Below are 13,715 nucleotides of genomic sequence, written 5' to 3' on the forward strand. Positions count from 1 at the left end.
AAATGATTCTGATTCGGAATCCTGCCTTCATTACCCTTCCAGACACATTACAGCCCGTTCCCTCCCCTGGGGCATCATGGGGAGATTTACTGGAATTTGCCATTATTTGTTATTTACAGTTAAATGTAGATAACGTAGATGTACGTTATCTACGTGGATATTAAATGGTATCAAGGAGAGGTCTAAAATCCTTGAAACTGGGGGGTTCCATTTCCTGGATTGATGTGCACGACTGGGAATGGACAATCAGAGGCTTGCACAAACCTAATTCTGTTTTAGAAAATTTTTCACCAAACTATCATGTTTAATTAACTTAGAATAACAGTGATCTCATGCTCATTTCACTTATTGCCTGGATCTGAAGTTCTCCCTAATACAGTAAACATCACCACTTATTTTAAACAGCGTCATCTAAGGACCCACCTGGTGCTTTCCCCTCTGTCACCCATGAAAGTAAACAGAAGAGTTGACAGCAAGCACAGTATAATAAAACCCAGGGCTGAGTTTTTTATCTGTGGATTTACTGTGCACTGCTGTGAACCTACTGAGAGTAAAGCTATCTGCACCAAACAGGCTCGTAAAGGGAAGACATTATCAGCGCAAGGACACAACCCTTAAGCAGTTGACTTCTTGCATGTTTTCACCTCCCATTGATTTTAGCAGGAATCAAACTCAGCAGCTCCTACAGCTGGTACCACTAGTGCCAGGGAATCCAACTTTTTAGGGAAAAGCCCTTTAAATGAGCAGGAACGGATTTTATTGCTGTTATTGTTAAGGCACCTTCCATCACAAAAACAACTAGGAAATAAGTATCGAACTTATAACTGACTCTCAGAAGAAAGTTTTGACGCACCTGGCCAATTTTTCTCATCTTCACTCAGAAACAGAGATCCAGAAATGGTCAAAAGCATACAGACTTTGCAAATCTCAATTGAAAACACGCTGGGAGCATTTCAAATGGCAATGCTGACCCATGAAGGTTCAGTACATTTAAGGACATCTCCTCAAGGGACAAGAATAGCTGGGTTAGAGAAAAGCAGGTTTGATCTTTCCCTCCAAAGCAGGAAGAACCTGAGCCACGCAAAGGGTAGACCTTAGGAGTCCCTCCCAGGAAAGGCTGTTGGGGTGTTAAACACGTTTTCTGTGTCACAGCCTGAGTGTTGGGACCGTGTGGGACTGAGCCCAAAGCTCCTGCAGACCCCAGGCACGGCAGAACAACAGGCATGGGGATTTTGGACAATGTCTGAAGCGGCTCACAAGACCCTACCAGACCTTCCCTTTCAGTTACCAGATCTGCAACAGAGTGTTCTTGACTGGTCAAAAGATACAGCTTAATTTAATGCAATGTAAACAACAATTCTGCAGGTTCAGTGGGACAAAGTGTTTTGAAACAGAAATGAAACAATGCTAACTAAGACAAAGTTACAGTTTTAAAAGGAGAAAAAGAAAAAAAAAAAAAAGGAAACTGAAGGCTAAAACCAAGGGAGAGGCGACCGGCATTTTTTCACCCCACCTTGTTATTTTGTATGTATCACTCCCTTCGCTGTTTTCCTCTGTGTGGTTTTCTGTTCCCTTATTCTCTGCTTCTCTTTCCCTCCCTCCTGCTCCCCCCCATGTTCTTCGTTCCCTCCCACCGGTCCCCCACAACACTCCTCTCATGTTTTCTCTCAGTTTCAGTCCTCCACTTCCTCCTCCGTTAGTCTCTTTCTTTATCACTTTGTTCCTCCAAATCTCCTCTACACTTTTACACCCCTTTTTCTACTGCTCATCGCTTAAACTATTTCTGAAAAATGTTTGGGGCTGTAGGGCTGCCACTCTCCTTCAGACAAACTTTTTTAACGTGGACTTATTCTACAGCTGCCAAAGGTTCATTCACTCTCTCTCTTTCTCCACACCAGCCTAAAGGAGGAGGCAAACCTAGCCATGGAACTCTGGACCCACTTAATTACCTGGTCAAATAAAGCACCATCTCCAAGGAGACTACCAGATGCTGAAAACCAAGCTGAGGTAGAACTGAGCTACTTTACCTGCGTTCAATGTTAAATGACAGGAGTCACTCAAGAGCTGTGTTATCTCAAATACTTAATTTACATAAACTTTTTATCTTTGTCCTCCGCACAGCACTGCGTTCAGCTGTGTATTAAAGTATACACTGAGCTTTAAGCTTGGGGCTCAACTGACCCCGTTCAGCAAAGGCTGTACCCCTAAACACTGCTCAAGAGGGATTACCCCAATGCTTCGAATTAAACACGTGCTTAAAGACACTACCCAAATTAGGGCTTCGGCAACATAATCTCAAATCAGTATTTATTTTATCTGGTTTGATACAGCTGCCATTTTTGTCACATAAAACATGCTCCAACTATCTGTCAAACGCCTAGGCATCATGGGTTTATTCTTTTCAAGCACATCCTGCAAGAAAAAAAAATAAAGAAAACATCCAGGGAGGATGGGGAGAGGGGGAATATCAAAGGACAAAATAATTGACACTGAAGGCTATTCACACGAACTGTACTCTGCTGCTGGAGTCCTAACAGTTGAAGACATTAAATGGGGGGGGATAACGTTTAATTCCTTCATTGACATTCAAGCACACTAGGACAAAAAGTCCAACTTTCCTTGATTTTTCCACAAGAGCAATATCATCCAAAAAAAAAAAAAAAAGACAAATGCTGACTTAAGGGATAACGTAAGAGAAAACCTTGTCCGTAGCACACTCAAGAACTGAATATCCTAGAAGTAAGATTGTCTGCATAGTATTGCAAAGGTTGAAGTCAGCATGGATTATGCACCGTGAAGGCCTTCTGGCCTAAATGCGTCTGGAAGCTTCCTGTTCATATCAGCTTTAACAAGATATATTGCAAGTGTTGATTTTATGACTCTTAAAATAGATACACTTACATTTAGTACACTAAGGAAAAAAAAAAGGGGGGGGGGGAAGAGGGAGATAATGAACTTCCTACCCAATAAAGGGAATCTGTTCTTTCTCATTTCCCAAATTCCTCCAGGAATTAACCAACCACCAGATTTATACAGCCACAAAGTGGAAGTGTAACCTTACAGACTGGTAATGGTGTATGTCAGTCAGAGGTGGTTTTTTTAAAGTAACAAACGCTGTCTTAAGCAAACACAATATTTCCTTCCACAGACGGCAGAAGTTGCTGGAGATTAAAATTGTGAGACTGCGTATGGACAAACACCTCAAATTTTCCAGTTGTAATATGCTTCTAACTCATAAACTACTAACCATAGCGATAACGTACTTTCTCCCCCTTAAATCAAGTAATTAAAAACTAGTTAAAGTCTCAAGAGCCAAACTGAGCCTTGGTGTGACTCTACACCACGTTCCGGAGAGTCCTCCCGGGGATGCTTTTCACATCAGTCTTTGGGAAGCCCTGTGATCCCTACTACAGCTTCTCTGCGTTGGCACACACCAGATGTTGACCAAATACCTAAGGATTCCTCCTCTGTCACTGAATTCCCAGCATCAGCCTCACAAGCCAGAAATAGGCACACCTGGAGAACACACGCAACAGCAACCCTGGCGACAAGGTCCCAGCTATTATTTACTAGCATCGGATAGAGAAGGTTAAAGCTACTCCAATGCCCACTGTATCTCACCGGTCACCAGTGAGCATGGGAGGACATGCAAATGGCTTCAGACACATCCCATGGGTGAGAAGCACAGCTTTGCTAATGAACCATTACATCCTATCAACACTTATTAAGGTTTTTTTTTTTGCTGCAGGATTAAATGGGCCAAAAAAATTAATTTTTCAAAATTAAACCCACATTAGGAACCTCTTTAACTCACTTTCGTTCTGTAGACAGGCTTTAGAGCAAAGGCAAATCTGCCTCAAAGAGTCCCTAACCGTAGGTGAATTTCCGCAAGAGAAATTTTAATCATTTTAAAAGATTGCCCTTACAGTTTTTGGGTTTTTTTTATAGTCCCCTGCAGTTGTGCCCAGCAGAGGCTGACGGGTCCAATCGGGACACCCAATGACGTCTGCAGCATCCTGTCACTCTGCTGACAAAGGAGGAAACAATAACTCGGGGACACAAAGTATTTAGTAGCTGGATTTCATGCACATGTACTTCCACATGTTGCCCAAATAAGAACATACTCCGTCCAAAACAAAAAGTGCAAGGCCGTAACTGCTCTACCCTCTCCTCCAAGAAATATAAAAAACACGCACTAAGTAGCATTTATGTTTAAAAATAGCTGGGTGAAAATAAAAAGCATTTGTTCCACGGCCTGTTGTTCAGCTTTCACGAGCGGCCCTGCGAGGCTGGAGACTGTAAATCAAACCACTGGCATTTGCTTACACAAGGCTGTGCTCCGAGCTGGCCTCCCATCCACCTCCGCTGGCGGCTTTCTAAAGCTTGGATTTGTCTTCTTGCGGTGGTGTTCAAAACTGCAAGCGTTCGCAGGAAGGGTGTATAAGATGTTTCAGAAGGAAACTGAAATGTCTGCCTTTCCTGGCGTACTACAAGTTGAGTTGAGATGGAATTTAAGAAATTGCCATTCACTTTGACCCTTATGCGGGTCTGTACGAAGTAGGTAGAGAGAAAAAAAAAAAAAAAAAGACACACAACTCCATGAGAATAATAACATCTTTTATTCTCATTTAGTTCAGGAGCACACGTCCCCATGGCAGTTCTCACACACCTTCTGGTGAGGGGCTGCAGAGCTATAGTTACACGAGCTGCCCATCAGCTGCAAACACGAGTTAGTGGTGGGCATGACAAGCCCTGACAAGAAGCAGAGCAGTGAAGGCTCTCCAGGAGAGTTAGGAAGCAGCAAGCACTCCTTTTCCTCCTCCCCCATCAGGCAGGGACACTGCCTGGACTGCCCAAGGACAAGCTGTTCCCACCCGTGTCCTCGTATCCCCCCTGCAGAAGGCTCCAGGGATGCCAGAGCGACCCACAACCAAGAGCTTCAGCCATGCCCGGGAGGGCTGCTGTGGGTCTGGCTCGCCAACAGGGCTGCAGAGCTGGTGGGGAGCAGCTGAAGCCACGACCCAGAGTAGGAAGCCCTCAGCTACTAGCCTGTGTGCCAGCATCCATGGCACGGGCAAGAAAACTGAGGAGCAGATACTTATTGATAGTATCCTCCAGATACTATCAATAACCGAGGAATAGATACTTACTGACCTGACATGCGCTGCCAGCTCTGGAAACAGCAAACGACCATTGCACTAAAAACAAGCTCCTTGGCGCTCCCAGGATAAGCTCCAAAAAAGAACGAGACCAACCCTGAGAGAGACTGAAACGCCCAAGAGGCACGCTACCTAATTTAGCCAGGGCAAACGCATTTGTTCCCTTCGATGTCGGGATCCAGTAGACCAGAGCGAATGAACCCTCCCAGTTTCCCACCACCTTGCCCAACCCTTTTGGAGAGTAACTCCGGGTACCTCTGGGTATCCATGTGTTGGGCATTCAACTGGCCCCAGAGGCAGCTTGAGGAAAACACGAGCAGAGGAAGCCCCAGATCTCCAGGTGGAGGTGGAGATGATGGCGAGGAGGTCAACCCGCAACTCCAAACCACAGCCTTCCATCAACGGAGGTTGGGAACTGAGCACCTGAGCCACTGAAGCTGAGAAGACACGAGCTGCCCTGCGCTCAACTGCTCCTTTTCTGAGGCAGCACCTGAAATGTGGGGAAGTTGGGGTCAACTTTAGCAAACCTGCCAAAGCCAGCTCTGTTCCCTTTCAACGCACCCCTCAAAACCAAGGTGTGGGAAAGGAAAAAGATGGCACCAGCCCCGATCTCATCTGAACAGGGGACGCAACCATGAAATAGATATCATCACATCAACAGTGCCTGTAGGGCAAATGTCAGTTGGAAGAAGGTGCAGAAGGGAGACAAAAAGAAAAACTGACCATTTGAAAGCAACAGGAGCAGAGCTGTGGCTCCAGCCTCCCTGTAAAGGCTTCTCTCAGCAAGGCCTGGTGCCTGGTGCTTAAGAAATTTTATAAATAGTAAGTCTATCCGGCCTGTGCACTTGCAGAGTCCGCACCACCCACACACCCAGCTCAGACACAACCCAACACTAGCAAAAATTTACCAGCACTGTAATTTGTAAACATTATCATATGCAAAAGCCCTGCAGGTCCCAAGGCCTTTGCCCATGAGCAGCTCAGCTAATGCCTCTTTTGCCTCTTTCTTAAACCATGCTCCAGCTGCAACACACCTTATCAATAAGGCAAATTATCACCCTTGAAACAAGTCGTACCATCAACCAGAGTCTCAGAAAACATACTTTAAATGTAAATTAAAAACGGCCTTTGAATACGGCTTGACTTAAGACGGTTAAAAGGAATCGCCTGATGAGAATGAGAGGGTTTTTCTTGGCCCCCCAACACATTCCTCACATCCAGAGTTTCTGGTTGATTCACACAGTCTGCCTCAGTACTGCTTCACTGAGTAGGGCTAAAGCTGCATTAATCTGTGTTTAAAAAAAAAAAAAAAAAAGAGTTTATTACCGCTTCAACTTCTTTATTTTCATAGAAAGAAAGAATTTACTTTTTTCCTCCGAATTACTGTAAAACAAGAAGTTCCACCATTTTTCAGCCAAATCTAAGAAATCAAAAAAGGGACTGAAGCAATGGGGTGGGGAACCCTAGAAAAAAAAAACAAACCCAACATAGTTTTATAGTGGTAATACTATAAAACAAAAGAAATAAATACAATTTGAGAGACAGTAAAGCTACAGCCTGCACATGATTTTTGGATGACAGCCGCAGCAGGGTCTCGTTCAACAGGCGAGTGATAAGCAGCAGATGGGAGCTGAGAGCTGGTTATCGGTGGATCGGGAGTCAATCCCGTGCAATCCTCCCAGCAACTGGCACCAGCCACTGGGGTATTCTTTTGCTGCCCAGCTGATGAGTAATAACGAGCTTCCCCTTCAGAGGCTTTGCAGCTACTGAAAGTAAAACCTGCTTCAAGTCCTGCCTTCTCCTGCTTCAGAAAGCCAGCTTAGTTGTGCTGCTGGAAACGAAAGCAGAATGCGGCCTCCACGCTCATCTTTTCCTAGAAGGATGTTCAGGTCATAACCCAGTCTACTCACTTTTCTCAGCAATCCCACCCAAAATTTTTGGAATATATGAGTAACTGATAAAGTTTTGTAGATGCATCAGGAAAGCAGTACACATGAAATCCTGAATTCTGTTAAATTCTAATAAATTGTTTACCTACGTATTTAATGTCTGCGTTGCAAAAAACCTGATTTAGACATTTAAACATTTTATAAATCAATAGGAAAAGAGTAAATTAGGTTTCTGAACATACTTACTTACTGACACAAGAGAAAAGGCATTTCTCGCTTGCTATGTAACTGGAGTTTTATGCTATATTTTTCCCCCCAAAACCAAAATGACCGCAGTCCCTGTCTTTTTCAGTATCCTCGCAGGCTGTTCTTTTGAAAAGCAAAGCAGGGCAACGGAGTATGTAAATATGCACACGTAAGTGCAAGCTTTAGAGTATTCTTCACCGAGGAAGAACACAGAGAATACCATTTCCCAAGGAAATGAGGCATATGTAGTCATGCTAACCGTGTGTCTGGCTGTCTGCTTTTCAGTTCCCTGTGGACTTAAAATCATTGTCCAGTTTTACACATGATTTGATGTTTCACTTCAACGCGAAGAAATAAGCGGCTAGGAGAGAGACACAGATGAGGGCTCCTTTGATGGAAAGGCTGCAACAATGGACATTTCACACCAGTGACTCTACAAGACAAAGAGCCATGCAAAGTCATGATTCAAAAATTACTCTCATGATAGAGCTACTTGTTTACATAATAAACCATGAATGAATAAGTAGATGATGATGAACCACTAACATGGAAAAATAAAAAACAATAATAGTTTAAAAATCGCTCATCAGAAATCACTTCTCTCAGAAAGATGTTTTTTGGACAAAACTTTAGAAGGCATACATTTACTTCATCGGTACAATTTTCTTCTTTTCACAACCACCTTTGTCATCTGCGCTACTTTGGTCCCTCTTGTTCTGTTTCAGGGTACGGCACTGCAGCTGTGTAGCATTACTGTCTTCAGCAGGATGCTCATCTTAACCTGTAGACCCCCTTGCACATATCCTGTGAGAAATAAGGTCCTTAACTGCTACAACCCATCCCCGGGATGCGTTTTTGGTTTTAACAGCAGTGCTCCTATTTGGGTTGGGACATCTAAGCACTAAGAGCATTAATAATGACAAGCATACTAAGAGTCAAAGGAGAAATAAAATTGTTGTCTTTTATAAACACCAACACAAACGAAAAGATTCTCAGTCATACGTGTTCAGTATAATAGCTACATAAAGAAGAAGAGCGGGTACTTCAGCTTCGCATTGAAAGGTCTGACACACACATACACTCTGCTACAGGAATTTGTTCTCCATCCGCACAGAATCCAGACCTTTACATTATCATAGCACGAAGACAGGAAAACCAGAGGTATTTTTCTCCTGAAGAAAACTACTATCATATTCCCAATTACTTTAAATATCAAACAATTCTGAGCTCATTTCCACCGCCTGCACATGCAGACACTGCACATGGAGGCGCACGACATCTTTTAAGGTAATAAACTGTTACCCGTACCTAACAATTGGGATCCAGCTGTGGTGAAACTCCTGAGGAAACCTCCTTCTCCTCCACAGAGGAAATGTCACTCCATTTTACAAATGCAGGCTTAACAACTTCAGACAGTATTTTCAGACTACACGCCAGCAGAACGCATGCCAGCAAATGACTTCTTAACGAGCAAGAAAATGGAAACACAAACAGGAGGGTGAAGAAGCAAAGTCTCAGGCAAGGAAGGTGTAGGCATTATGTTTGGGGAAATAACTTTGTACAGTAGGGGCAGTTAAGTTCTGGGACATAACCCTGGGGAGGAGATAAACCTTCATCGTGAGATTTTTTTAGGAACAGGCAAGACAAACATATGTCAGGTAAGTTATAAGAGGAGCTCTAGGGCCAAGGGATGACCTCCAAGTGTCTTCCAATCCTAAATCCTTTGGTCCTATGATGAACACTCACAACATAAAAATGTAATAAACAAAAACAAAAGGAAAGGAGTAATGGAGATCACTTTAGATGGCAGTTAGCAAGCCACCTCCCAAAGTCTCTCTGAAGGGTTGTCAAAGTTTCCTCAGGAAGTGACAAAGACGAGAAACTTTGCCTTAGTCCTCGACCTGGCAATCTCCTCTGGTTGCCACACACAATTATGTCAGGACTTGGCAGAGAGCTGTAAATTGCTCCTCCAGCCTGCATCAAGAAAATGTTGGGAGCCAAGGCACATGGCACTCAGCACCCACAGACAGATTAGGAAACCTGGCAGATCTTCCCAGCCGCACGCCCGGCCATGTTTCAGCACTGGAGCACGGCTCAGGAACACACCAGCCCCTCTCCGTCCCTCCCTCCTTCACCCACTCAAGAGGGTGACCACTCAGGACAGAAACATCGTGCAAGCCAAATGGGAGCTGCAGTTCATTTCGCCACATAAACTGAGCTGCAGCTAAAACCTGCTCAGACCCAGAAGCAGGTGGTACCTCTAACACAGGGACAGCTGCTGAGAACGATGAACAGACCAGCCCAAGAGACCGAGAAGAGTTTGGGGTGACAAGACAGGACTTGGAGCAGATGCTCAAGTATCTTCCACGTGCAGATACCTCGCTGCCCAGCAGTGGTAATTTCCCAGGTGAAGTAGTTTAGAAGCAGGCTTGAGGCCACTTGCATGGCAACATGCTCAAGAGAGCTATTAAAATTGCAGCTCCATAGCTCTTACAGCTAAGGCTGCGAGGCGCTGCACAATTAGGCAGGCATCCTGCTCCTGACAGCCCACAGAGAGCCGGAACCATCTCTCCTTAAAGAGCATTGCCCTCCCAAATTCACAAACAACAAAGCTCCGCAAAGCCTGCCTTCCAAACTGACTCACACCTAGCCTTGAGCTGCCCCAAACTTCCTCTCTGTCGTTCTCTTGCTGGTGTCTCCTTCAACTCCTACAAACCCCACGACCATCCCTGTGCTGTGCACGACTCCAGGCTGCTCCAAATCTCCCATCACACCCAGAGAGAGTTTTAAAAACCCCGAGCTGCTCTGGAGGAGGAGGAAGTGAAATGCAGATACCCCAATCGCAGTTACGATACATTTACGTTGAAAATTAAAGGCCAGGTTCCCTCCTGTGCTATAGCGTGACCCAGGCAATGCAGGGGACACATCTGAGCGCTGATAACTGACTCCCCATCTCCACTGCAACGGCTTCTGCGCAAACGCTGGCCCTGGGGTTCCGAGTTAGCTTACAGGGGCTGGCAGCGTGGAGCACAGCTCTGGTTTTCCTCTTCCCCTCTCTCCTCACCCTCCCATCTAGACCCTTCACAGACAAGTAGGGCTTCAGAGCTTGCGGAGAAGCTGGCTCCGAAAACATTGCACCAGCTGCAATTTTTTCCCTTGCTGGCAAATTCTGAGCTGGCAGAAAGAGCCTGAGCCCAGACCCTTTGCACAGCTGAGGGCTGCAGACCATCAGCGATCCTCCTGTCTGATTTAGAGGTGCAATCCAGGGCCTTGTTCAGAAGTGGACAGGGATGCAGGTTTACAAACCAATTTAATCCCTAATTTCTAACAAGGATAGGAACTCGTCCTGGGACTTGGACATGCCAGACTCAATTACCAGGGGACCTACTAGATAGAATACCAATTCACCCTCCAGGACCTGTTGAAAACTGTTGAGATTCCTTTTGGTAGACCTGAAAATATATTTTTGGGTTATCAAAACCGATGCTTGCACTTGTTCACACAGACAGGTACAGAATCTCTCTGTTCTGGAAGTCTGTCTGAGCTTCCCGAGGGGGTGTGTCATACGAAGGAGTCCTTGCTTTTGGGAAAACAGAGCATCAACCTCCATGGTAAATGAGATGCCTACGATCAGTAGTAGATTGTTTTCTAGGATTACACCCTATTAAAACTCAGGAAGGAACATCTCACTAACTACTATAACTACAGACACTTAGATCTTCCTAAGTGTTCCCACTGCCACCCTATCATTTTAATGAATCTACATAGTAATTGCATACTCCTAGTAACACAGAGCTGCTTTATAGATTTCTTTTCCTGTTTTAAAAGAAGTAAACAATTGTCTTCCAAAACCTCCAGCACATTTTTATGTTACAAAACAGCAATAAATAATGGGCGAGAGGAATGTCATTCCACAAGACACTTCATCTCTATAAAATTACAGGATTTTCTACTGGGGAAGAAAAATAAAGACATAGCCGCATATTCTACCACAGACTCCTCAGGTCTGTATAAACCACATTTATTTTGTCTCTGTACTGTTTTAAAAGTTGAAGGCAGGAATTTTTACTGAGAAAGGAGGAATGGTCAACTGCAAAATAGTTCGGGTTAAACTCTCTAGTGCCCTGGCACCCTGTCCTGGTACTTACTCCAGGGCAAGGGACACACTCCTGCTGGGGTACGTGTCAACATAAATCAAAGAGAACTGGGGTGCCTGCATTTGTTTGGTTTTTTTAAACTGTCAACTCACTTGTACTGCATGAAAGAGAATTAACTCTGAAATGCCTTCGTTCGTGCTTTTTTGAATGTTTATGGAGATCAGGACCTAAAGGCAGCCGAAGGGCAACGAAGCTGGTGAGGGGGTCTGGAGAACAAGTTTTATGAGGAGCAGCTGAAGGAGCTGGGGTTGTTTAGCCTGGAGAAAAGGAGGCTGAGGGGAGACCTTATCGCTCTCTACAACTACCTGAAAGGACATTGTAGAGAGGAGGCAGATGATCTCTTCTCCCAAGTCACAGGCGACAGGACAACAGGAAATGGCCTAAAGTCACAACGGGGGAGGTTTAGACTGGATATTAGGAAAGATTTTTCCACTGAAAGGGTTATTAAGCATTGGAACAGGCTGCCCAGGGAAGTGGTTGAGGCACCATCCCTGGAGGTATTTAAAAGGCGGGTAGATATAGTGCTTAAAGATATGGTTTAGTGACGGTTTTTGTCAGAGTTGGACTAGATGATCTGAAAGGTCCTTTCCAACCTAGGCAAGTCTAGGATTCTATGATAATTTGAGACGTTTGGGGTTTTTTTGTTGGTTTTTTTTGTTTGTTTGTTTTTGTTTTTTTAATTAAGTAGCCATGCTCTGTCAGTGACTGTCAGAAGAGGTGGCCCTGTCCTCCCCGCGGTGTTTGTACCAACTCGGTGAGCGCCTTTCGCCGGGCAGCGGGGGGGGGGGGGGGGATAGGGGGGGACGGGGCCAGGCGCAGCCGAAGTGCAGAGCTAAGCACATTGCTGCTCCAGATGTGAACACACGGCGCGCACACGGGGTCGCCAAAAAAGAAAAAAAAAAAAAACAACAACAAAAAAAAAAAAAGGCAAAAGAAGGAAAAGCAGTGGCAGAAAGGGCATTCCTGTAAGGGGCCGAGCGAAGGAAGCTCTGAATAAACCCAGGCGAGTAATGAAACGAAGCGCCCCGGCAGCACATAGGGGCACAGGGAGAAGGAGCCACCCCAAAGAAGGTCTCGGGGCTGCCGCTTCCCCCCGGTTTGCGGCAGGGGCTCGGTGAAGCCAGGGCTGGCCAGTGACAAGATCCGAAAGCCCGCCGAGGGGGTGGCGGGCTGCAGAACCCTCCCGGATCCCTTTCGGGGCTCCGGCACCGGACAAGGGTTGGGGTGGGGGGGGGGGGGGGAAGCCACCGCCTCCCGCGGCCGGGGAGAGCCGGCTCTCGGGCGGCGACGGCCCCCGCTTAGGAAACGCTTGGGGGGGGGGGGGCGCCCCCCAAAGAGACCCTCTCACTCCCCCTCTCTCCCCCCCCGCAACCCGCTACGCCCTTCTCGCTTTTAAAAAAGTTCAGAAACAAGACAAAAACAAAACAAAAACCCCACCAAAGCCTCCCCCCACAGGCCGGTGAGCGGTGGCCAAGTCTCGCCGTGGAGGAATTCGCGGCGGCCGACCCCCCCCCCCCGAAGCCCCCCCCTCTCCGGCCCGGGGAGACGCGGCGCCCTCCGGGAGCGATGAGGGGGGAGGTGGGGGGCTGGAAGTGTTCCCCTTTCTAGCGAGCACCCCACCTCCCTCAGCCCCCACCGGGAAAGGAGAAGGAAGCGGGTGTCCGCCCGTTGCGTGTGTGTCCATGTCGTACCCCCCCGGGGTCCCCTCTACTCACTCCAAGCAGACACACTTTCAGCTCGCGTATCGCCATCATCTGCCCGGGGCCCGACCGCTCCGCATCCCCCGGCCGCCGCCGCTCCGCACTGCCCCGCCGCGGCCCGGCACAGCCGCCGCCCCCCCCCTCCCGCCCCCAAACCACCCCCCCCACACCGGGGCCGCCCCCGCCGCTGCCGCCGGTCACATGCGCGCGGCCCCGGCCCCGCCTCGCGCTGCCCGCCCCCGGGTCGCGGGTGCCGTGTCCCGTCGGCGAGAGACCCGGAGCTGGGACACACGCGCGCGCGCGCGGGCGGGGAGGGGCGTATTTCGGTTGGAGAAGCGGGATCTGCTCGGCGCGGGGAACGCTGCGCCCCGGAGCGGGCGGTGTTGTGCGAGGGGCGGTGTAAATGGTGTAAATATTTGCTGTCGCGGGAAAAAAAAAAAAAAAATAAAGGGGGGAGGGAAGGGGGGAGACTGCCCCCTGCCCGGGGCTGCCCGGCGGCTTGGTCCCACACGCCGTGTGCTGGTCTAGGGACAGGGTTTGGGTTGTGAGAGGTCTGCGTCCATC

General features: G+C 47.2%; 1 protein-coding gene across 2 annotated transcripts in view; it reads right to left on the reverse strand.

Moving 5' to 3' along the window:
• RAB31 (RAB31, member RAS oncogene family) overlaps positions 1–13,300 on the reverse strand; it is a 69,989-nt gene extending 56,689 nt beyond the window's left edge. Inside the window, exon 1 of one of the 2 annotated variants that reach the window (XM_074576633.1) lies at positions 13,167–13,300. In XM_074576633.1, coding sequence (XP_074432734.1) covers positions 13,167–13,205 — 39 coding nt within the window. In that variant the 5' untranslated portion in view covers positions 13,206–13,300. Of the gene's footprint in view, positions 1–5,414; positions 5,645–13,166 lie in introns of those variants that run through there. The other variant, XM_074576631.1, reaches the window with a different exon arrangement.
• Positions 13,301–13,715: the final 415 nt, after the last annotated feature.

The sequence above is a fragment of the Larus michahellis genome, chromosome 2, assembly GCF_964199755.1.
Source record: "Larus michahellis chromosome 2, bLarMic1.1, whole genome shotgun sequence".
In the NCBI taxonomy this organism is placed as follows: Eukaryota; Metazoa; Chordata; class Aves; order Charadriiformes; family Laridae; genus Larus; species Larus michahellis.